Here is a 26,321-nt window from a genome sequence, read left to right as displayed (position 1 = left end):
GATTTATTTTCTATGATATACTGCAGATCTAAGTACGCTTTGACTGGTTTTGAAGAGGCAACTTTTTTCTGCCAGGTAATTCACCTGAAGTCTTTCCATAGCCTGTAGCAAGATTACTGTGGGAATGTAGAAATGATAAGTAAATTATTCAGCATTTCTGCTTGACAGGACTTCGGTTTTAAATAGCAAATTATTTCAGCATTGCGTATCCTCAATTATCACTAGCATTTTGCTACAGACCTCTCATGATTAACAAAAAGGCAGTATAGAAGTTCCGTTTGAACTTGGGAACATTTTAGTTGCAAATAGTGAACCACTTGCCCGCTGAGTCTACTTCATGACTGCTAGTTATGTTTTAATTGTGCCCATTAAAAATCATGCTGAAAAAATTTACATTTGATAGGCAAAGTTAAGTTTTACTCCCATACTTGTCTCTCTGTAGGTTGCTAGAGGAAAGCATAAGGAAAGTAAGAAAACAAGAGAATGAAAATAGAAACTGCAGTTAAGTTCAAAGGAAATCGAAAGGAAAATTGAAACAGAGTTTTGTGTTTTCTACATAGGCAGATATTCGAAATGAATAGATATTATATCAAACTAGCGGCAATTATGCGTTCACTTGCATCAAAGCCCTGACTATTAGCTGAATATTAAGTTGTGAACTGTTCTGCAGTTAAAAACAAAGAGTACAGTAACAAAAGAAAATGGGTTAGTGACAACACCCCACACATTTCATAGGACTAAACTGTTCTAATTTCCATTTTCACCTTAAGACTTTCCTAAGGAAGAAGAAAACTACCATAAAGCTGCACTATACTATAGTTTTTTTTTTTGTGTACAATGCTGGACTGCAGTTTTCTACCTAGGTATCCATGGTGCCTTTATTATCTAGTCAGCTCCTTGAATAGGTTTCCTTACAAGCTTAAGAGTCAACTGAACTTTATATTACATAGACATGATACCTCTAAGTGATATACATCTTGAAGATGAGCTCTCGGACCTTGTGATGTCAGTCCTGTAATAGTATATTAAGATTTATGCCACCTGTGTTAAAAACATGGATAATCATTGTAAAATACCACTATGACTAAGGCATTACTATAATATAGTGCAGTTTTAGAAGTCTGGCATAGGCAATACCATAACGTATCTTAAAACTGAAATATTAAAAAAGCATTATTAGAATATAGGTCAACTTCAATTCTACCTATGACAGGAAAAGCGAAAGCTAGGAAGTTTTGTTCACGGAGCAAAGAAAGATAGTTTTATTCAGTAAGTATAAGCACACCTGGTGAGTTAAATACAGGAGCTGAAGGGGCATTACATACAACTGTTTCAGCGAGCAATGTGTTATAGGGGTTGTTAGTGCCGTGGGGTCGAAGAAGAGGGTTTGTTAGTAGGTAATTGCCAGTCATTCCTAAAGCAAAGAAACAGAAAAAAGACATCAGTTCTCTTATTTGACTCTGACAGTTTCAATATTTTTTTGTATTCATCATGAGTAGCGTATAACTTGTCAAATGAAGTTCTGCTGAAAACTTCTGATTGTATTTGAACTACTGATTTGAAGGAGAAAAGGCAGAGGGTAGTTAAATTTCAGTAATTCACAGGTGCTTTCCAAATCCCCAAAGTCAACACCTGCTGAGGATGACATTTACTAATTTATACAAAATCACTGTTAAACAAAAATGGCAATTAAGTACATAGAGATCAACACTATTTTTCAAGACGCTACTGCTTAGTATTGCAAACTGTAATCATTGTGGCCCAGAACAGGGAATTTAAAATTTTATGAATTTACAGGTGTTGGATAATCCCCAGTGGAAACATCTGTGTTAATATAAACTCTGGTAAAAGCAGAAGGAAAAATTACTTTTTCATACAGGTATAAGGTATGACACACTGCGAAAAGCCTTTCTTAGTATATGCAAAAGCAGACATGCTGAGGAGAAACAAAATGTTCTGTTCTGATGAATTAGACCATTCACGTATTCTATACAGCAAGCAGATTCATGCTGTAATCCTATCTGCCAAGTTCAAAAAAATAAATCTTGAAATACTTCATTCTCTTTAATGACATTTATCTAAGTAGGATTAAATAAAACATTAAATGATGGAATAAGCATACATTTATTACCCATTTTAACTTACCACTTCAATTCACCACTTTTAAAAACCCTTCAAATTACCATCAGGTATTGTTTTTCGCATGTCTAACTTAAGTTGCTTAAAACCATGTTATAAATCAGTGAACCATTTACGCTTTCCAGAATTAAAGGAGAGCCATGCCAGAATAATGACAAAATTACACTAAGGCTGATGCTTGAAACCACTGCCTTGAAAAAAGTCATTAAGATAAAAAGCAACTTATATTGTATCCAGTTGCAAAGCACATCATTAGAATGGATATAACCTGGATCCTTTATAATTCCAAAGTGAGCTAAGGTATCTCCTGAAGTTTTGTACTTAATTTAAATTGATTAGGCACTTTTTAAGGCAAAAATACAGACATATTCTGTTTCATATATAAATGCTTTTGGCTTACTCAAAATATTGTATTCTAAGAAGGAACGTTTGCAATAGACTATTATCTTATGAACAGTGTTGTGCTTAATTTAGGTGACTTCAAACTATTTTAAAAATATCTGATCAAAATACATCCAACATTTATAAACCAAACAACAAAAAAACTCATTCATTCTTGTTCTTGACCCAGATTATATTGCAACTCTGTCATTAAATTTACCTTTTTAAATGTAATACTTAAATCCTACAAACCGAATATCAATGTTTAAATCATGGAAAAGTGTAATGAGAAAATATATTACACAAATTATTATTTTTGCAGTCCAGATTTTTTATAGACATAACTTGGCTAAAAAGTAAGCAAATAGCTTCTCTTTTAGAAGTTATAAGGGTTTGAAGTTACACACTCAAAAGCATTAAAAACGCTACAGTGATATTTCTGCTTCATAGTTAACCTCTTCATGTTAAAAAAATTTAAAACTGTTTTTAAATTGTAAATGAATCTTTTATAAGTACTTCTCCGTCAATGGCAAATATCAGCATCTTAAGCAATCAAAATGGTTGACTGAACCAAATTTAGAATCTTCTCTCAGAATGCAAACATTGCTATTTTAGAGAAAACCAATTTTCCCTCTCCAAAACATTTTCTTTTAAACTGCCTAACACTAGAACACTGAAATCCCCTAGATTGAAATGTACCCAGTAACTGACCTTGATTAAGTGTTGAAGTGCTGTTGATGTCACCTGAGATAAAGGAAGATTCAGATTGTTTTCTCACAGTGTCATTCCACATCCTTCTTATGCGACTCTGTTTATAGAAAACGTTAAGACAGTCATTATACTTTAGGTCTCAGATTCACTCCCATTCACAACAAACAAAATTTATTACGCTCCAGATCTAACCCCGTCATCGGTGTTTGAGCCACTTCCTTGTTTCTGCGTCAAGTTGTTTATAGTACACCTTTGCTCCTTTTCCGTGGGGAGTCCAGGCACCTATTTCTAACTAGATATATTTGGCCACAGACCAGTTCCTTAATTTCAGGAGAAAAAGAGTGCTTGCATAAGGAAAAGAAAAACCTCGAGGAAATGTTTAAAAAGAAATCAATTCCCAAATACAAAAAAAAAAGAAAGTACTTGCCATCGAGATCATTATAACGAGCAGACAATTAATGCATCTGAACAGAGCATGTCTCAGTGGCTTTCTATAAATAAGGTTAATTAAAAGATGCTGTCAAACTCTTTGTTACCTGTGTGCCGGAGGAATAGCGAGCGCTAGTTCTTGTGGTTGATGCCTTCACTGAACTGTGGGGGCTCTCAGTTGGTAGCCCACCACAGCAATATGAGTGTCGAAAGCACTTCCCATACTCCTTCCGTACCTGCAATTGAACATTGGCAATATTAGCATATGGGGTACATTAACAGAGGTAAGGGGCTGAGGAGGAGAGAGGGAGAGAGGTAAAAACAGGTTAGTAGTCCTCCCCTGAGAAAGTCAACTGCATTCAACATGCCAACATAACCCCTGGATGCTCTAAACTAGTAAATAATAAATAGCTCCGCTCACAGATGACCACTGACTTAAAAACACATTACCTGAAAAAGCCGACCTTACTAGAATCTCACCAATTACCAGCTAACGCCTATTATTAAACTCTAAGAAAATTCCTCACTAGGGCGAAACTTAAATTCAGCGCTTCCCTTGCTTGGACACATTTAACCAGCCTGTAATTCAAAGTCATTTAAAGCTTTATAATCTTCACGTCCCTCTACGGTGGGTCAACGCATAAATCTCACTGCTGCAAGCTTAATGTGTTTGCATAGTTTTGCAGGTAACCTCTTTTTAATGACAAGACTGCTTTGGCACAGGAATAAAGAAGGAGATCACTTTGATACATTTGCCATTAATTAGTTTGGAATGTTTTCCTCACTTTCTGAAGTGACTAGCTTTAGCATTTAGACCCGCAGCTAACATGTCTATTCTCTTCATTAACACACAATGGATCTATTGATGTAATTTCCATTCACAGTAATGGGAGTTACCCATGTAATTTCCCTCCTCCTTAAAAGCCCAGAAGAGTGCACAGACCCCAGAGTTATTAAGACCTAAAAGCAAAGGTTCTTTGCTTTTCAGATATTTACTGAATGGAGTCCCAAGGGTTGCTAATTAATGTGACCACACCTGGATCTGTGGGATGAGACTCTGGCAAAGTTGCTGCTTTTCATCTGCCCTGGAAAGTAACTTTCATGATGGCTAAAAGTCTCAGATCCCAGTGTACCACAAGGAACAGTTTTCAGGGGCAATAATATACACAAGTCTTTTGGGCACAATATGTACACAAGACCCAGTTCCAACATTTGAGCTGGGCAAAATGAAAGAATTTAGTCAGGGATAATAATAATGCTAATAATGCCACTTATTAAACGCTTACTATGTGCCAAGCACTGTTCTAAGCACTGGGGTAGATACAAGGTAATCAGGTTGTCCCACGTGGGCCTCACAGTCTTCATCCCCATTTTACAGATGAGGTAACTGAGGCACAGAGAAGTAAAGTGGCTCAGTGGAAAGAGTACGGGCTTGGGAGTCAATCAATCAATCAATCAATCGTATTTATTGAGCACTTACTGTGTGCAGAGCACTGTACTAAGCGTTTGGAAAGTACAAGTTGGCAACATATAGACACAGTCCCTACCCAACAGTGGGCTCACAGTCTAGAAGGAGTAGACAGAGAACAAAACCAAACATATTAACAAAATAAAATAAATAGAATAGATATGTACAAGTAAAATAGAGTAATAAATATGTACAAACATATATACATATATACAGGTGCTGTGGGGAAGGGAAGGAGGTAAGACTGGGGGGAAGTAGAGGGGGACGAGGGGGAGAGGAAGGAGGGGGCTCAGTCTGGGAAGGCATCCTGGAGGAGGTGAGCTCTCAGTAGGACCTTGAAGGGAGGAAGAGAGCTAGCTTGGCGGATGGGCAGAGGGAGGGCATTCCAGGCCAGGGTGATGATGTGGGCCGGGGGTCGACGGCGGGACAGGTGAGAACGAGGCCCAGTGAGGAGATTAGCGGCGGAGGAGCGGAGGGTGCGGGCTGGGCTGGAGAAGGAGAGAAGGGAGGTGAGGTAGGAGGGGGCGAGGTGATGGAGAGCTTTGAAGCCAAGGGTGAGGAGTTTCTGCCTGATGCACAGATTGATTGGTAGCCACTGGAGATTTTTGAGGAGGGGAGTAATATGCCCAGAGCGTTTCTGGTCAAAGACAATCCGGGCAGCGGCATGAAGTATGGATTGAAGTGGGGAGAGACACGAGGATGGGAGATCAGAGAGCAGGCTGATGCAGTAGTCCAGACTGGATAGGATGAGAGCTTGAACGAGTAGGGTAGCGGTTTGGATGGAGAGGAAAGGACGGATCTTGGCAATGTTGCGGAGCTGAGACCTGCAGGTTTTGGTGACGGCTTGGATGTGAGGGGTGAATGAGAGAGCGGAGTCGAGGATGACACCAAGGTTGCGGGCTTGTGAGACGGGAAGGATGGTAGTGCCGTCAACAGTGATGGTAAAGTCAGGGAGAGGGAAGGGTTTGGGAGGGAAGACAAGGAGTTCAGTCTTGGACATGTTGAGTTTTAGGTGGTGGGCAGACATCCAGATGGAGATGTCCTGAAGGCAGGAGGAGATGCGAGCCTGGAAGGAGGGGGAGAGAGCAGGGGCAGAGATGGAGTCAGAGGTCATCGGTTCAAATCCAGACTCTGCCAATTGTCAGCTGGGTGACTTTGGGCAAGTCACTTAACTTCTCTGTGCCTCAGTTACCTCAACTGTAAAAATGGGGATTAAGACTGTGATCCCACGTGGGACAACCTGATCACTTTGTATCCTCCCTAGCGCTTAGAACAGTGCTTTGCACATAGTAAGCACTTAACAAATGCCATTATGATTATTTTATTATTAAAGTGACTTGTCCAAAGTCACACAGCTGATAAGTGGCGGAGCCGGGATTGGAACCCAAGACCTCTGACTCCCAAGGCTGGGCTCCTTCCACTGAGCCATGCTGCTCTCTGTGGATCTACTGTGAGTAACAAAAAAGGAGTCTTCAGGACCAAAACTCTGTGTGAAAGAATTGATAATGGTGCTAGTGGTTTGTGAAGCACCATTCACACTCATCTCATGGACAATCACATTCCTATCAGAAAATGCACTGCAACACATGAGTAGGCGGATGTAAGTAGTGCATATTATAAAGCGCCCATAGGCGCCTTCTTACCCTCTAGTTACTTTACCTTGATTAGTATGAATATGAATGAGAGATTTTCAAATCATTTATTTTACAAACATGTTCACCATGACAAGAGAACCTTACTTTAGTAGAACAATTTTATGTTATTTTCACAAGAAATCATCCTGGCAGGAAATTATAGATGAATAAAAGACTTGGAGGCAAATTTATCAATGGGGTGCAGGGTGGATGGTTTGAAAACACATCCTTTGTTCAAGTATCTCCAGCGCTTCACTTTGAAAATTCCAAATTCCCATATTCATATAATATATAAGCTACTTACATACAAGCAGGATGCAAGATGACTATGTATCATAAAAATGTCATTTTTCTTTACAGACTGCACTTTTTAATATCAATTTAAAACAGTCAACAGAAACTGTCTTTGTGTGCATAAGAACTATAATTCTTATAGCAAAAACAAAACACAAAATAATTATCAAGGTTAAGCTTGTAAAGACTTTCAGGTTTAAAATTTAAGGTATTAAATGACACAGGACACCTCTAGAAAAAGAAATTTAGAATATTAATGGATATTAACTGCTCTGAAATACTATCCAACGGGGACCATAGCAATCAAAATGGTATTTTCCCCAAATAATAGCCTCCAGGGTTGGTTTTGCCTAATGCCTATATTGCTGTGAATGTACATTATCTGTCAGTACTGCACATTCCACTGTCATTATATTTAAATTATAGCTTGTTCAAAGCTGATAGAAGTAACAACACTATCATCTTGTCAGGACTGAAAACATAATAGTTTTCACTTTCAAATTCTATTTCTGCGTTCAATTTAGTGACCAACTAGTAATAACAGAATAAAAAGCCTCTATAAGATATGCAGACAGGGGCAGGGAGATAAACACTGAAAGGCAGGGAAACTTGGAAACCTTTAATAGCTACTGTACCAATTCTTTCAAGTTCGCATTTTCTTGCTACAGATTAAGGTTCACCATCCTTGACTTGCATTTTTGAATCACTTTTGCTGACTCCACTTAACATAAAAATACCAAAAAATAATATATGGAAAGGTGTCATATTGTTGCTCTACTGTAGCAGTCAAAAGACAATATGCTGGGGCATCTTAATATTAACTACATTTGTTTCTTTAGTGTTTTAAAATTTAAGGCATCTTTTCCAGCTATCCTTACTTTCATTTTATACTACAGTTTTCCCTGTGAGTCAATACAGTTCCACATAAGACTTAGTATCATATCAGGAATGAAAGACAACACAGAACAAATGGCTCTCCATGATCAATTTTTCTTATGATTTAGAAGCAGAAGATAGTTGTACGTGTTTGTATAGATCCACGTGTACACGATTATTTACTTACATATTTGGAAATATATGAATATCCAAATTTGTAAATTAATTTCCAAATATGACTGTACATTTTTAGGCGATTATAATAATGCATTTAAAAATACATTTCATAGCTAAAAATTATACCCTCTTAGTCTGAATTTTGTCACCACTCACTTGCAATCAGAATGTAAACTAAATTCTTTTCATCCACTTACTTTTTTTTGGAGGACACAGTGAAAGATGAAAATGAACACTCCCTGGAAAGCATTAAATACTGTGAAGAGATACGCCATTACAACAGTCTCTTCGTTGATGAACAGCAGACCAAATGACCACGTTAGCCCAAGAAGACATAGAAGCGCAAAAGCACCGAGGACCCAGGATCTGAAAAAAGAAAATGAGATGCTAGCTGTACAGCTGGAGAAAATTCCTGTCAGTAAATACTTTGGTCGTTGCAGTTGACTTTTTTCTTATTTTTGCACTCAAATTCAACAGCTCTCTGGTTTTAATCTTTCTTTGATTAAAATAAGAACAATTCCATCTAGAACTCTGGCATCCAATGAAAACCACAGTGGCAGGTGTAACCTTTTTCTTACTCCAGAACTGAATGAAATGTCAAAAATATTTTCAAACTGAGAGGTTCAAAACAACCCCCATGACCTTACTATATTAAATCTGCATTTTAGTAAAGAAACCTGAGAATTATTTAGTTTAATTTAGTTTTGCATCGTGTATGTGGTGCTTTCATATGACACTAAATTATGCAACACCCATACAGAGATATTAAACGGCAGATAAAACGTTTGGAACCTAAAGTTTGAACTCTGAAAGCCTAAGCTAAAGTGAATCTAGACTTTATAACTATAGAATGAAGAAACCTAATTGAAATGTGACAAAAATATGGATACAGCTACAAAAGAAAATCTTTTAGAGAGGTTTCATCATGAATAATTTGAGGAGAAAGGAATTTAGAGAACAGTAAGGAATGAAGAGGATTTTAAATCAGTTGCATTCCACATCTAACTAATGATCTTACTTGATAAATGGCTTATTATCTTCATAGCTAGAAAGCATTATAAGCAGAAAAGAGAAACAAAATTATTAGACAGAATTGAAACGGAACTTAAGAAAGCATTTATATTTTTTATAAAAGTCAAAATTAAGGAATTCAAAATGCAGAGGCAAGCAGTAAAAAAAAGGCACATAACAGTTAAAAAAATACTACAGCAAATAAAGTATTTCCAAACTAATTACTAAAGTAAGGGAAATTTGTGACTGAGTTTGTAAAGATATAAAATCATGCCAGAAATTTGTTAATGTAGGGTTCTGTCTTACCCAGGTAAGTCCGTATTATAGTAGCCATCACAAACACGGTAATTACTGGTGTGGATGAGAAGACAGAAAGAGGAAAAGGAAGAAAAGAGAGATGCTAAAGTTTAGCGCTCTCTCTCTCACCATGCACCATGCAATGAAGCTGATACTAACCTATCTGAAATCATCTAATTTGTAAATGTTTCCCTGACTATATATATCTGCCATTTTTTAACAAAGAAATTTTGATGTTTTTCATAACCCATATATTCTACTTATATTAGGTCTTCACAGGCTTTAAAAGTCTTGAAGTTAAAATACTAGTCTGAGAATACTGCTATAAATCTAAGGAAGCAAAGACTATCAATTCCTTATTGATTGCATAACTGATAACTGTCTTTGAGAGGGATAGTGCAGTTTTTATTCTGCACTGTAGTAATGTAAACATTTGTTTAATTAGCACCAAAACAACAGATAATCTTCCAGTTAACAATAGTAATAGAGTCAATTCTCTTAGGAGAACAGGATTACAGAGGAAACTGCTCAGAATCCTTAAATCAAAAGTCATTTAACAAAACAAACTTAACATAATCATATCAGCCATGCAAACAGGAGCATAATTTGGAACTGCATTTTAAATGCAAATGAAATTACCACACTGCTATGGAATTTCCATGAAGACACTGGAACAATTTTGGCTCCAGTTCAAGGCAGAAATATTTAGCTAATTTCGACCAGTGTCGGAGATGTTTTGGCAACAGTGTGACAAAAAGAAAAGATCAGTGAGATTGGTTCAATTCACATAGGGTTGTTGAGACAGTCAGGAGTTCCTAATGGAGAGTACCTTTCAATCTGTGTAGCAATCAGAAAATAATCATAGTACTCAAACTTGAACACAAAACACTTACTTAATGTTTTCCAACCTGCTAGAGTCTGGTTTCAGAGTGTTTGAATGCTTCACCATTTTGCACAATGTGATCACCAAGAAGATAAGATTCAGCTGTCAAAACAGATAACAATGAAATAAGATAACAGGTTGAACAACTAGGATCTTGCAAATGCACTTAGTGGGTCGAATGTGACTAAGGATTGGTTCGGATTAGGTACCCAGGAAACTGATTTAAAAGTAGCTGCTTCACTATGATTAAGCCATGTCTATTCATCAGTTAGAGGAAACAGACTGAATCTGACTATTCTGCTGCATCAGGAAATAATATTTCATTTGATGTAAGTATACATCCCTGTAGTCAGAATCTATTGTCTATTAAATCAACCAGGGACCTAATCTATTCTTTTAGTTTTGAGTAGCCCGAGGCTTGAAAAATTGCAAAAAAAATGTAATCAAAGGACACATGATTACTAACAGGCTATATGGAATTACTTTGTCCAGTTAGAGGAAGCAGAGTGAGCTGCGGGACGTGGAAAGAATTTACTGGTAGAAGCAGGGCTTGCCCTGGAGTGGTAAAAACTGAATGTCCATCAGGGAAATGTCTGTCAGAAGAGAGCAATCTGTTGGGAAGAATGGGAACTATGGATGTTTTAAGAAGAGGAGCTTCATAAAGTTGAGAATTGAAATTATTCCTGTCTTGAATGAAACAAACAAAAAAGGAGGCAGTGTGTGCTTGTCTTTGTTATTTAAGACCCTCCCTCTTCTCACTTCCCCCACCCCTTCATTTTGAAAGGAGGTACTATATTGAGTTGTATTAGGCTACTTGATTTTCTTTTAGTCCGTATTTTTTAAATTATATCAATTTTTAATCTGGAGTTTTGAAAATGATTTGATACTGGGTAATGAATGCTAAACGCGATTGAGAGATGGAGAGAAATGGTGATCTCCCAAATTGAATAACTATGCAGTATTTTAATAGCATGACAGTCCAAATAATATCTGAATACTGTGGGTCCTGCAGATGGAAGGGAAGAAAGACAACTTGCTGAGCCTCTGAAAGTCTAAAGAGTTAGTGTGAAAAAACTTAGGAGAGAATTGGTAGTTAGGACTGAGTCTTTGGCAAATCCACAGCTCTCCAGGGCAGAGCTTATATCAACTACTACAGGGGCAGGGACCCACTTGGCTATCAATAAATTTGAGAGTTGGTGAAGAAGGTTTCTAGGTAGCACTCCAATTCTGCGTATCTGGTGAGGCTTAACCATAAACAAACACACTTGTTATTAGGGCTACTATCTGAGACCAGATCACAGTCCACTGAGGTTACTATTTTTTTTTTTTAACCCTACTGGGGTAACAAGTTATCCGTCCTAATGTTTAGCAATGGACCATTTAATATCCCCAAATTCCACTCTTCCCAAAAAACCCAAAGAGCCTACTCTCTCTGCAGAATAGACTTTTTTCTACTCTTCCAGTTTACCTTTCTACTATCTAAAAAGCATCTCACGTAGTCAAAGTAGAATACTGAATACTAAACTACCTACTAGAACATATAAATGAAAATTCAACTTAATTGAAAAAAAGAAAATGAATATGTCTCTTGAAAACTTGACATTCTAGGAGGAAAAGGAAATATTTTACCCACAAAGCTCAGCAGGTAATCAATGATCCCTTTCAAACATCCTTTTACATGAAAATGTAATAGTTATTTCCAGGTCTTTAAGTTTACAAAACTCTTGACAATATCGATTTTAACCCAAGTTCAACATGATTTGGATTTGACAGTGGTGGAAATAAGATTCTAGTCAGTGAATCAAATTTTCTTCATTAAATGCCAAAAACTGGGACAAGAACTACAACTAAAATCATTTAGGTTCCCAAGACTTAGCTTTAGTCTTGCTGTGCTATCTGCCTCCTCTGTCCTGGTCTGATGAGAAAATACTAGATTTTTTGTTTTGTTCTCTGTCTCCCCCTTCTAGACTGTGAGCCTGTTGTTGGGTCAGGACCGTCTCTATACGTTGCCGACTTGTACTTCCCAAGCGCTTAGTACAGTGCTCTGCACACAGTAAGCACTCAATAAATACAATTGAATGAATAGTAGCATTCCATTTGTTGCTATCAATTACTCAGTCTAAATACTTTCTCTTTCTAAATATTTTTCTTTCATTTTTTAATAATTTCTAGTCATACTTTGCAAAAGCCATAATAATATTATCTGAAATCAACACCATTTACATATATTTTCCTCTAGGCACTTTTTGTTCAATTTTTCATCTGTAACTCAGAGGTTCAAAATAATATTGTTGTACAAAAATACAAAATAAAATAATCCCTGAGATTTCCACACTGAAGAATAGAACTTATTCCTGTACATAGCTGCATTGCTTCAAACATACTGACAAAAAAAAGGAAACAATGAAACTATTTTGGTTTATTTGTGTAAGTTAAAAGGGTGTCCCCCGCCCCCCCCTTCCAAACCAATGGGTAATTCAACTAAATACAAAAGTTACCAATTGGGTTTTATTGTGTAAAGTGATACAAAGTTCCCCAAACCTGTCTCCCCATCCAAATGGGAGAATCATTTAATGGACACTGATGTGCTCCCTGTACAAATGGAAAAATAGCACCCAATATAACCTTCTCATGAACAATGAAAGATTCTGATTCTTTCTTCCAGGAACAAGAACATGACACACACTGCCATTATTAATTTTGCGTTATATCTTTATAAATGGAGGATGTAAGTAAATATGAAGAAAATAAGAGGTTCCAATACTAATACCATCACCATTAATTTTAGAAATGCTAATGGAATGAGAGAAAACCCCAAAGGTAAAACTTAATGGGGGCAAAAAATCATAAAACATGGCCAAATTGTATCAGGAAATAATAAGGATAAATACAAACATTAATATGAATACTAAATCTACATTATATTACACTAATACCAACACTACTAAAATAAAGAGGCACATCAAGCTATTTTTTAAGCTTAAAAAAAATCAAACAGTAGGGCTATAAAGGTAGTAAGTACCAAATCTGATGGTAGAAATCTCATTCTGTTAGGTAAAATCTGATGAACAAAGCATTGTATGAACAAGGTTCTTGTTTTCGCAAGATCACATACTTTAAAATAAAAAGGAGGATGTGCTAAAAGGCCTAAAATGATACTATTTAACATGCAAAAGATAAAATGACCTGGAAGCAGGAAAAAGTGAGACAAGAGAGTGGACATAATAATAATCAGATTTGCTCGGCAAAGGCTGAGCACAAGCTAGGTTTTGATCGGAGATGAGCGCCATAAAGTAAATGATAAAAGGGTTTTGGAAACACCAGGCTTTATATTAGAATTAAATGGAGTCTTATGGAATTACTGGGAATAATTCTATGAGAAACCATTCAGCAAAATCCACTTAAGGTGATCATGCATATAAAGTTTAAGCATATCTACCATCATTTTTGATCTACTTAAATTATTTCCCAACAAAATTTTTCACGTAATGATGCTTTTGAGTTGATTCCTTAAAACATCTTCAGAGGGCTGGACCTGTTGAATCAAGTTTCGGCTTACCTCTAACCTCCATCTCCTACTCTAGGAACAGAAAGGCATAAGCAATGTAGAGCTGCATCTGGACAATGGTCCATTCAGCCAAGGAAAAATACAGTGGTGGTTAACTTACTGGATCCCCAACCATAGCTAAGGCGGTAGCATCTACTACACATAACTTCTTTATAATTACCTAGTATGGACCTGCTACCCCAGAATGTATTCAACCTCTTCTTGAACCTACTGATATTATTGGTCAGAACAACTTCCTGTGGTAACAAATTCCATATTCTCATCATGCTTCATCGAGTGCCCCTTTGTTCTGGCACTGTGGGATTTGGAGAAAAACTATTACATGTTCACTCTGTCCACTCCTTATGATTTACTTCATTACTAAACCTTAAATCACGTCTACTCTTAAATTCCTCTCCCCCTTGTCGCCCTCTCCATCCCCCCATCTTACCTCCTTCCCTTCCCCACAGCACCTGCATATATGTATATATGTTTGTACATATTCATTACTCTATTACTCTATTTTACTTGTACATATCTATTCTATGTACATATTTATTACTCTATTTTACTTGTACATATCTATTCTATGCATTTTATTTTGTTAGTATGTTTGGTTTTGTTCTCTGTCTCCCCCTTTTAGACTGTGAGCCCACTGTTGGGTAGGGACTGTCTCTATATGTTGCCAACTTGTACTTCCCAAGCGCTTAGTACAGTGCTCTGCACACAGTAAGCGCTCAATAAATACGATTGATTGATTGATAGATTAACTTTCATCTTTCAAGAGTCCTGATCTTTTTATTCGTTTCTCATAAAGAAATTTACTCCGTTGTCACTCATTTCTCCACCCAAAAACGATCTTAGTTGCCCTTCTCTATACTATCTTCAGCTACATTACGAACTTCCTAAATTGTAGAGACCAGATCTGGATGTGGACACACCATAATTTCATATAAATGACATCATCATCATCATAATAAAGACTGTGGCACTTGTTAAATGCCTACAATATGAGAAGAACTGTACTAAATGCTAGGATAGTTATAAGGTAATCAAGTCCCATGTGGGGCTCACAGTTTAAGTAGGAGGGAGAACAATATTGAATCCTTATTCTGCAAATGAGGAAACTGAAGCCCAGTTAAGTGCCTTGCCCAAGGTCACACAGTAGGTAGCTGGGATTAGAGGCCAGATCCTCTGACTTCCAGGCTTAAATTTTCCACTTTTCCATACTTCATTCATTCATTCAATCGTATTTATTGAGCACTTATTGTGTGCAGAGGACTGTACTACGTGCTTGGAAAGTACAATTCGGCAATAGAGACAATCCCTACCCAACAACGGGCTCACAGTCTAGAAGGTGGAGGCAGACAACAAAACAAAACAAGTCGACAGGCATCAATACCATCAAAATAAGAGAATTATAGACATGTATGCACATCATTAATAAAATAGAGTAATAAATATGTACAAATATACACAAGTGCTGTGGGGAGGGGAAGGGGGTAGAGCAGAGGGAGTGGGTAGGGGTGATGGGGAGGGGAGGAGGAGCAGAGGAGAAGGGGGGGGCTCAGTCTGGGAAGGCCTCCTGGAGGAGGTGAGCTCTCAGCAGGGCTTTGAAGAGGGGAAGAGAGCTAGTTTGGTGGGTGTGAGGAGGGAGGGCATTCCAGGCCAGAGGCAGGACGTGAGCCAGGGGTCGACACAGGGACAAGTGACAACGATGCCCAGTGAGAAGGTTAGAGACAAAGGAGCGGAGTGTGTGGGCTGGGCTGTAGAAGGACAGAAGGGAGGAAAGGTAGGAGGGGGCGAGGTGATGGAGAGCTTTGAAGCCCAGAGTGTGGAGTTTTTGCTTCATGCGAAGATGGATAGGGCACCACTGGAGATTTTTGAGAATGGGAGTGACATGACCAGAGCGTTTCGTTTCACATGGTAGCAGACTTGTTAATTACGTTTTGTCTACAGTCTTCCTGTAATGAAAACTGTGGAACTTGTTAAATGCCTACAATATGAGAAGAACTGTACTAAATGCTAGGATAGTTATAAGGTAATCAAGTCCCACGTGGGGCTCACAGTTTAAGTAGGAGGGAGAACAGGTATTGAATCCTTATTCTGCAGATGAGGCAACTGAAGAATAAGTTGAGTTCAGTTATTCGAGAGTTTGATTATGGCTCTACCATTCAGGGATTAGACTGTCAAAAACAGAGGCAGTTCCAAACACATATTAGGGTTGGCACCTCAAGTATTTTCGTACAGAATATTTATCAAAATATGCCACAACAAGTACTATAAACTGGGAAATTGGATAAAGTTTTTCTATTAGAGAAGCAGCATGGCATAGAGCCATAATGAGTTTATAGTCTAGAGAAGGCAAACAGGCAGAGATGGCAAGGGGCTCACTAAAAGAAGGTCCTCCCACCACTTTCTTTTTGCAGAGAGCCTTCAGACCATATTTCACCATCCTATGAACTCAGTAATGACTTCAGCAACTAGGTGTCATACTCTCCCGCATTTGTTTTGCTGGGATTATTTCAATACTAATACTACTACTAATAATAATGGCATTTATTAAGCGCTTACTATGTGCAAAGTACTGTTCTAAGCGCTGGGGAGGTTACAAGGTGATCAGGTTGTCCCGGGGAGGGCTCACAGTCTTAATCCCCACTTTACAGATGAGGTAACTGAGGCCCAGAGAAGTGAAGTGACTTGCTCAAAGTCACACAGCTGACAATTGGCAGAGCTGGGATTTGAACCCATGACCTCTGACTCCAAAGCCCGTGCTCTTTCCACTGAGCCACGCTGCTTCTTTAATGGTTATTTCAAGATGGTTTATAGAGAGAACACAGGCCTGAGAAGTCAGGAGAGCTAAATTCTAATCCCAGCTATGCCTCTTGCTCCTGTGTGCCCTTAACTTCTTTGTGCCTCAATGTCCTCATATGTAAAATGGGGATAAGATTCCTGTTCTCTTTCCCCCTTGTAAAAGGTAAGCCTAATGTGGTACAGGGACTGTTGCTGATCTGCATACATTGCATCTAATATCTACCCTAGTGTTCAGTACAGTGTTCAGCACATATTAAATGTTTTATGAATACCTTAATTATCATTTTTTTTATTATTACAGAAGGTTGCCTTGAGAGAGGCTGCCTTGACAGGGACTTTAGAAGAGCTGTTTAACTGTTTTTCTGGGAACACTTAAATTCTCATCTTTCCTCCCGAAGTCTTTCCTTCCTGACTTTCCTGTCACTGGTGATGAATCTACTATCTTTTCTGTCTTACAAGCCTGCAAACTTGGCAACATCTCTCTTCTTCAAATCACATATTTAGTCACTAAATCTTGTTGAGTCTATCTCCACAACATTTCTAGAATTTGTTCTTTCCTTCTCAGCCAAACTGTTTCCGCACTGACTCAAACACTTATTGCATCCCATTTCTACTGATGCAACCACCTGCTTGCTGACCTCTCTGCCTCCAGACTTTCCCCTTTCTAGTCCATACTTTGCTTTCCAGAACATGATTCTAAAATATCATTTTGCACAAATCTCCCCATTCCTTAAGTGCCTCCAATGGTTACTCGTCTATCTCCACATCCAGCAGAAGCTTCTCACCATTTTATTCCAGGCACTCAATCTTTAGTCCTACATATCCTTCCTTCTCTGCCACTACAACCCTCACATTTGGTATTAGAGAATACCAACATACACTTCTTCACCGTCACCTCCATTGAGCCCTTGCTCACACCACCCCTTGTGCCTGGAACTACCTCGCCCCTACATATCTGACACACTGCCACTCTCCCCAGTTTACAAATCCTAACAAATCAATTTCTCACCAGGAAACCTTCCCTCAACTCACATCTTCCCACACTATTTCTACCCTACAGCCTCACCCATCGACTAAGTCTCAAACTCTAAGCACTCAAGCCACCCCTATACCCACAACACTCAGCACTCATGCACATATTCTTAGACTGGGTTGCTTTCTTTACCTGAAGCATCATGGCTGGGTGTTAGAGGACTGGAGTTCTAATCCCAGCTCTGCCAAATGCCTGCTGTGTGACGTTGGGCAAGACGCTTGACTTGTCTGTGCCTCAGTTTTTTTCATTTTTTTCATTTGTAAAATGGGGATCCAATATATCCTTCTTAGACTGGGGTACACACTGGGATAGACAGTGCTCTGCACACAGTAAGCGCCTCAATAAATACGATTGAATGAATGATACGGGGACTCTGTTGACATGATGCATTATCACGTATCTGCTCCAGTTCTTGGAATATGCTAAGCACTTAACAAATAGCTAAATTATCATTATTTATTTTAACATCTATCTTCCTTTTGGACAGTGATCATTCTTAGCACTACATACAGCTAGTGCTCAATAAATTCCATTGATTAGCTGATTTGAAAATAAGTTATTTGCATTAACCTTTTTCACCGATGCAGGCAAAGCTTCTTTGACTTTTAGTTTCTTCAAGAAATACATCTATGAGTACATCTGATGGTGCCACATTATGTAATTGGTACAGTTGTAATTGGTATGTAATTGCGACATATAGTTTGAGGATTGCTAGTCAGCTTTTTGAGGCCAGGCATCTTATCATGTACACTTACACTTACACTGCCCTATCACTTAGTACAGTGCTTGCAAACATTAAGCACTCAATAAGTATCACTGGTTTGACTGATTGACTGATTACTCTGGGCTTTACCTGTTACATCTTTTGCTTTCTTAGATGATAGATGCTGCTCAGAACAATGATAATACTAATAATAACTGTGGTATTTTGTTAAGTGCTTACTATGTGCCAGGCACTTTACTAAGCACTGGGGTGGATACAAGCAAATTGGGTTGTATACAGTCCCTATCCCCCATTGGGCTCACAGACTCAATCCCCATTTTACAGATGAGGTAACTGAGGCACAGGGAAGTGAAATGCCTTGCCAAGGACACACAGCAGACAAATGGTAGTGCTGGGATTAGAACCCATGACCTCCTGACTCCCAAGCCCATCTCTTTTTTTTTTTTTGTATTTGTTAAGCACTTACTATGTGCAAAGCACTGTTCTAAGGTAATCAGGTTGTCCCACAGGGGCCTCAGAGTCTTAATCCCCATTTTACAGATGAGGTAACTGAGGCATAGAGAAGTGAAGTGACTTGCCTAAGGTCACACAGCTGACAAGTGGCGGAGCTGGGATTTGAACCCATGACCTCTGACTCCAAAGCCCAGGCTCTTTCCACTGAGCCACGCTGCTTCCCTAATAGAAAAACCTTATCCAATTTCCCAGTTTATAGTACTTTTTGTGGCATATTTTGATATATAGTCTGTAGGAAAATATTTGAGTTGCCAACCCTAATATGTGTTTGGAACTGACTCTATTTTTGACAATCTGATCCCTGAATGGTAGAGCCATAATCAAACTCTTCATTAACTGAACTCAACCTTCTTATCTTAGACCTACTGGAGCATGTACTGTTGCAATATTTTACAGTTTAATAGGCGTTTCAAAATGTTAAACACTTAACAGTCCTCAAAATGTATCTGTATTTTAAAATTATTTCCTAAGGTAATTAACATGTAAAGTTTGCATCTACCATACATACTGTCAACAGATAATTACTGCTGTATGTAATACACCTTCTATGGGGGTATCTTTTTCATGTGAATAAAAACTTTACAAGAGTGATGCAGTGGGATATGGATGGATGGTACCATCATTCACAGTGCCTGACCCCTTCTAAACATGGTACTATGTAGGTCACATGCTTAAAACCACAAAGGTATGCCTCTACAGATTTATGGCAATTTCTTCTCCCTTTATAAAGGAGGCAGAATCAGGCTTATTAGGAAAAAGACCTAAAAGCATCCCTTTTATTCCAGTGGAATCAGCCTTAAAGAATTGCCTTAAACATGGCAAAGTACTGTAGTTTCAAGACTTAAAGTAACTATGACAACAGAGCATATGATACTTGTTTTCTACGTTACTGGAAATGCGATACAATTTGAAAAATCAGCAACGAAAGAACACCAGATATCCCATTGAAAAAACATATTCAAAGACACTAGCTTCTTTATACAGTCTGTAAGCATCATAAAATGATTCTTTCAGTACAAGAAAACCAGACGTTCATTACAAGAGAAGTAACCTTTGGGGAAGATGCATCTTTTCATCTTACTCTTGTACAGACATGAAAAAATGTTCAGATCTTTTAAGAATGTGCTGTTCTGTAGGCATTTATGAGCTAAAAACTTCAAGTCTTTTCATTATTACACAAAATGCACTTAACCAGAAATGACAGGAATTTTTGAAAATCATTGACTAACCTTTTGTTTTAACTTTTTGCAAAAAGCATAAAAATCAAAAGCCTTAACAAAACACAAGGCATATTTTGCATTATTTCTTTTTCACTGATTTATCATAATGGATGTTATTCAAGCTCATTGTGGGCAGGAAATGTTTCTGTCTTATTGTTGTTTTGTACACTCCCACTTAGTACCACCATGTGCCTGCACACAGTAAGCACTCCATAAATACGATTGATTGATTGAAAAAACATTAGCAATATCTTTTAAAATGTGCTCAAGGGTTACCTAAGTACGTTTTAAAGCACCTAGAGCTGTTTGGGTAGGCAAATGGTCTAAAAGGAAGTATCAAGAAATCACATTTTTCTTTTCATCTTCATCTTACCCACCAAGGAGTCTCTCAAAGAGGTAAAATAGATGTCCTTTTGTCAACCGAGTTTTAAGAAAAAAAATGGTGGAAAGTAGTGGCATACAAAATCTCAAATAACTGTCTGAAAACGTATGCCAACTAATGGCATGATTCTTCAGCTTTTATATGAAGAGACTCACACTGGTAACTTGCATATAATACGGAATGTTACAAAACTGGACTTGGTTTGAATGACACTTGGAGTTGGAGTGGAAATTTTTTATAATTTTATACAAGAACCACTGCCCTTTTATAAAACATACTATATTAGGGGAGGAAGTTCTTGAATATTTTCTGTATTTGAAAGTGCATTTTCAAATTGCTTTTAAATATGCATTATTTTATACTTTTTCAAAACATAAATTAAAATTACACATAGATACTTTATGCCTCATATCTAACATGCATGAACTATGCAGGCTATTCATGGCCACAACTGTCTTGCATGTGCCAAATAAATATGCAAATACACACATACATACCTCCCACATATCCTTATGCACGAAGATACCTAATTGTACTACAAGCAGTCTAATGAGAGTCAGAAGATGCATGGTCTTACTTTACTGAAAACAGCAGCCCTTCAATCCTATCTATAATTTTATGAAGTCAAATTTTCCTATTGTCCTTATAAAGCAAATTGCAAAGATCAAGCTCCATGGCTACTGATGGAATTAGAATGATCATCTTCACCAAATCTTACTAGACAAATATGCCCATCAGAGGGTGAAAAAGGAGGAGTAAAAGCCCCCGATAGTGACTACCTAGAGCCACTAGGCCAGGCAATAGTCATGGAGGTTTGCAAGTCTCCCCCAAGTTCCTCACAGTTTCCCTCCATGGTTCCATAAGCCCACTGTCTTCCTGGACTGCAGGAATCAATCAATGACATTTATTAAGCATTTACTGTGTGCATAGCACTGTACTAAGCACTTGGGAAAGTACAATACAACAGTATTGGATGACGTGATCCCTGACTACAGGTAGCTTACTGTCTAATGGAGGACATAGGCATTAAATAAATTCCAGGTATGTTTAATAAACAGTAGAATATATAGATATTTACCTAAGTGCTGTGGGGCTGGGGTGAATATCAAAGGGCTTAAAGTTCACACAAGATGATGCAGAGGGGAGGGAAAATGAGGGCCTAGTTAAGGAAGGCCTCTAGGAGGGAATGTGTGTGATTTTAGGAATGTTTTGATGGTAGGGAAAGTGTTAGACTGTTAAATGTAAAGAGGGAAGGAGTTCTAGGTCCATGGGAGAAGGTAGGCAAGGCTGGATAGACAAGATCTAGTTATAGAGTAGACTGGCATTAGATAGCAGTAATAATAATGGTATTTGTTAAGCGCTTACTATGTGCCAAGCACTTTTTTAAGTGCTGGGGTAGATAAAATGTAATCAGGTTGTCCCATGTGGGGCTCACAGTCTTAATCCCCATTTTACAGATGAGGTACCTGAGGCACAGAGAAGTGAAACGACTTGCCCAAAGTCACACAGCTGACAAGTGGCGGAGCCGGGATTAGAACCCACAACCTTTGACTCCCAAGCCCGTGATCTTTCCACTAAGCCATGCTGCTTCTACTAAGTGTGCGGATTGGGGCCCAGTGGTGAATCAGCATAAGGTAGGAATGAGAGAGCTGACTGAGTGCCTTAAAGCAGATGGCAAGGAGTTTCTGTTTGATTCGTACCTTCGAAGGGAAGGTGCTGTTGGAGAGAAACATCCGATTCACGAAAACCACTCCGCATCTGTGTTACGCTACATAGGAGATGTACGAATTTTCAAGAAGGCAAAACATCTAGACCTTTCTGGACACGGATTACAGAAACACACCATTTGTCTTACAGCCATCGATCTGTTCAATTGGATCACGTCCGCGTGAGTTTAACGGCTTAAAATTCTTTCCACACAGCCTGCAGTGCTGACATGGATATGATAAGACAGAAGAACAGAAACACCGCTCTGAAGTAACCGAGCTGAACTGCACATGTATGGACCCTTTTCGTCCTCCCCGGGGCTTTTGCTACCTGGCAAATGCAGCCCTAAAACTGCACTTGCATCTCCAGATCTTTGCTGCTAGCCATGCAGAAGCCTATTTCTCGCCGGGATTGGCAGTCAGAGAGGTGTTCTGTGAAGGAGACTTCTAAATGAGAGCGCAGGCTGAACTCTTACTGAACTGAATTAATTATTAAAGATGCAGATGGAGCTGTCCAAATGATAAGAACAGCTCCTGACGAGTCATGATCCAAGCTTTCATTAAACCGTTTCAGGCATACTAATGGTTTCCCACTGCTCATTACTTACATGTTCTTTTCCCATAGATATAATAACCCTTGTGCCCATAGGCATAAGTTTGCTACAGAAAGGCAAAAGTAGGAAGTTTAGTCTTCCTTAGAACCTGCATTTTTTTCATAGTTTTCCAAGTTTTCTAAAATTGTGTATGGAATATACTATACATACTCAGTTCTCCTATAAGTGTTGGACAGAATGTTGTAACTAGTGATGTTCTTCTGACAATGCATGTCTCTCTGGATAAAATGCCATGAGGTCTTGGAAGAAAAGACCGGGTGCATGTAATGATGTCAGGGGAAGGCATGGAATTAAGGAATTAAGGCATGGAACCCCAATACTATGGAAAACTAAGAGTTCCTGGGTGGAACTGGTTTGCCTCAAAGCAAGTTGAGAGTGAATATAGTTACCAATATTGTTATTATTAATCATATTTATTGAGTGCTTATTTTGTGCAAAGCACTGTACAAAGCTTGGGAGAGTACAATATAACATCAGATAGGTTTCTGGCCCAAAACGAGCTCACAGTCTGGAGGAGGAGAACCAATTCATTCCAAGATTGAATATATAACATTTGATTGAGAGGGAGTAAAACATACGCTACAGGAACTTAAATTGTTAAGTTACTGATATATAAATAAAATAATAGATAAGTGAAATAATAAAGATACTATTCTTTAAATAAGCACCTAATGCTTGATGCACATAAGTTATCATCTACTCTTCACTCTTTCTGTCCATTTCTTTCTCTCTACTTCTTGCCTTCCTACTCCTTTCCCCCCTCTTCTTCTGATTAAAGAGCAAAGCAATTGTAGGAGAAGGATCGCTCCCAGGAACTATATTATGATTGCTAGCTGCTGTTTCTTTCTTTTTTTTTTTAGGTTGGGAATATTGCTCCCAAAGGCCTTTCATTATTCAGCCTAAATGATTTGCTGGAGGAATATAATGACATGGACGATAAATAATAGTGGACTCTGACTGAACATAGTCAATATGATTAAATGTTTTTCACCTTTTTCTTCACCCTGACCTGGTTATGAGGGAATATAGATGTCCCTAGCTATGGTCAAGACCTTTGCTAAGTACAATGCAATTTTTAAAAAGTCTGGTAAAGAAGTATGTATTCTAGAATAAGGATACATGATAAAATCTTAACAGAGGTGAAATGAAGAACAGCATAGGGAGTCTTTAAAATTTCTCTATGCATATGTTATTTGTCACAAGTTCTTTAACAAGAAGAGTATATCTTAATTGAGGTCAGGATTAATGCCTACTGTGGCTTTTGATGAATCTGTTTAAAAAAATAACCCCTGATTCCATATTTTACATTTTAATGTCAATTTATAAAGCTAATCAATTCAGAAAGATTGCTTTTCCCCCACCTCAATTTTTCTTGCAAATGCTACCACTCAATTCAAATGCTCTAAAAACAATTTGGAATTTCTCCTTACAAAAAAACCCCAAGCTTACTAAATGAGTTATGAAAGAAAACAGTGAAATTTTAAATTGGAATCACCATACAGGAATTGTCAAAGACAACAATACAAGTGTAGATAAAAAGAATTGCTGTAATGGTAAAACTCTGTTAATTTGGGGGTGAGATATTTGTTGGATGAAATGTATGTTTTAATTTCCAGCAGCGTATTATGGTATGCATGGTGATATTTTAGCTATATAATATTCTAGTAATACACTTAAGTTTCAAAGTTGAGCTTAAAAATGATTCCTTTTCAAATTTACAGTAATATGAAGTAGCTACAGAAAATGTATTAAATAGGGAAGTGCTTGAACGATTAAACTGTCATAAAATCTTAATACTATAATTCTATAATACTGTTTTGAAGAATCACTTTTAACTTACACTGTCTTCGTTTCAGGTGAGTATCATAATTGCATACTTATTATACCCAGGGTTTTCCATAAATAAATATTTTAAAAGACAAAGTGAACCAATTAAAAAAAAAAGAAGATATCTAGTATGTGGGCCCCAAAGAAGTACACAAGATACTCTGGGAGGGAAAGACTGAATTCAAAATTCACAAGAACTACATACCATATAGAACATATACTTTATAAGGGTTGCCTCAGATTAACTTTAACTGGAACATAATTAGAAGTAACAAAGTTTTCAATGGACCGGTGAATATCTTCCTACAAAACCCAAGGGATAATTCTTTTTAAAGGTACCTTGTATATTCTATCCATTTGAGCTACTCCAGTTAACTTAATATGATCAATACTGATCTAAAAGATTCCATTTGTTTACTTCCAAATTCAAGTACAGGATTACATCACTAAGACACATGACTAAGATGTCGATAATACAGTAGTTGATAAAATGAGAACTGTGATACTGCAATGAAAACAGCACCTGAACTTTATCATAATTTGGCATAATTACCTAAAATGTTTAGTAGCTACACATGATCAGTGGAACCTAGCCAAGCATTTAGTACAGTACCTTGTACATAGCAAATGACACACATTATTATATAAATATTTCCATTTTATTAATTATAATAAGGATAACAGTAATGATGAAAATTTGGTTCAACTAACCTGGAGTATAAGATTCTTCTCTAATAGAGCTTTACAAATTCAGGGTCTGCTATTCCAAACTTTGAGAATGCTAAAATGATCATTCAACTTGAACTATATTCTTAGAGTACTATAAAAACAGGGAAAATTATAAAAAACAGTGATCTTACCAGAATAATGAAGGTAACCGGCCCAATGAAACTCCAGATAAAATAGTTATCTACATGAAGCCAGCAACTACAATGAGAAAAAAGGTAGTGAAAGTTAAATAGTTTCATGAAAGTGAAAATGTAAAAACCTACATACGCAAAGCATCAGGACAAGCCTATGAAAACGAATACAAAATGAATGTGAACCTTAAAATGACTGACTTTTTTCTTCTAAATTTGATTTAACATCCTACTTACATATCTGTCCAGATTATCTAGTAATAGCAATAGTAGTAATAATAGTATTTATTGAGTGCCCACTAGGTACTGTACTAAACGTGGCTCAGTGGAAAGAGCCCGGGCTTTGGAGTCAGAGGTCATGGGTTCGAATCCCGGCTCCACCACATGTCTGCTGTGTGACCTTGGGCAAGTCACTTCACTTCTCTGAGCCTCAGTTACCTCACCTGTAAAATGGGGATTAAGACTGTGAGCCCCACGTGGGACAACCTGATCACCTTGTATCCCCCCCAGCGCTTAGAACAGTGCTTTGCACATAGTAAGTGCTTAACAAATGCCATAACAAAAATGCTTCAAAAGTACAAATTGGATAAATGTCACATTCCCTGCCCACAAGGAGCACCCCTTCCTCCTCTATCACCCTTCATAATAGTGGTGTAATTAGAGAAAGGGATAAAAATATCTACTAACAGATAATTGAATATACAATGTTCTGGCATATATACCCATACTTGAGATGGGTATAAATACCCACCTCTATAAATAGGTATATACGCTGCTGGAG

The 26,321-nt window shown here is 37.7% G+C and overlaps 1 protein-coding gene across 9 annotated transcripts in view; it reads right to left on the bottom strand.

Moving 5' to 3' along the window:
* The window catches only part of ADGRL2 (adhesion G protein-coupled receptor L2), a 240,018-nt gene that overhangs the window by 4,149 nt on the left and 209,548 nt on the right, over positions 1–26,321 (bottom strand). For 3 of the 9 annotated variants that reach the window (XM_038745862.1, XM_038745863.1, XM_038745864.1), the window contains 9 exons: positions 25,541–25,607; positions 10,311–10,402; positions 9,427–9,471; positions 9,128–9,154; positions 8,307–8,475; positions 3,768–3,896; positions 3,232–3,328; positions 1,286–1,414; positions 429–446 (listed from right to left, as the gene is read on the bottom strand). In XM_038745862.1, the coding sequence (XP_038601790.1) occupies positions 429–446; positions 1,286–1,414; positions 3,232–3,328; positions 3,768–3,896; positions 8,307–8,475; positions 9,128–9,154; positions 9,427–9,471; positions 10,311–10,402; positions 25,541–25,607 (773 nt within the window). Of the gene's footprint in view, positions 1–428; positions 447–959; positions 1,042–1,285; positions 1,415–3,231; positions 3,329–3,767; positions 3,897–8,306; positions 8,476–9,127; positions 9,155–9,426; positions 9,472–10,310; positions 10,403–25,540; positions 25,608–26,321 lie in introns of those variants that run through there. The other 6 variants (XM_038745868.1, XM_038745869.1, XM_038745866.1 and 3 more) reach the window with 4 other exon arrangements.

The sequence above is a fragment of the Tachyglossus aculeatus genome, chromosome 4 (assembly GCF_015852505.1).
Source record: "Tachyglossus aculeatus isolate mTacAcu1 chromosome 4, mTacAcu1.pri, whole genome shotgun sequence".
Taxonomy (NCBI): Eukaryota; Metazoa; Chordata; class Mammalia; order Monotremata; family Tachyglossidae; genus Tachyglossus; species Tachyglossus aculeatus.
This window is presented reverse-complemented; position numbering and strand designations above follow the sequence as displayed.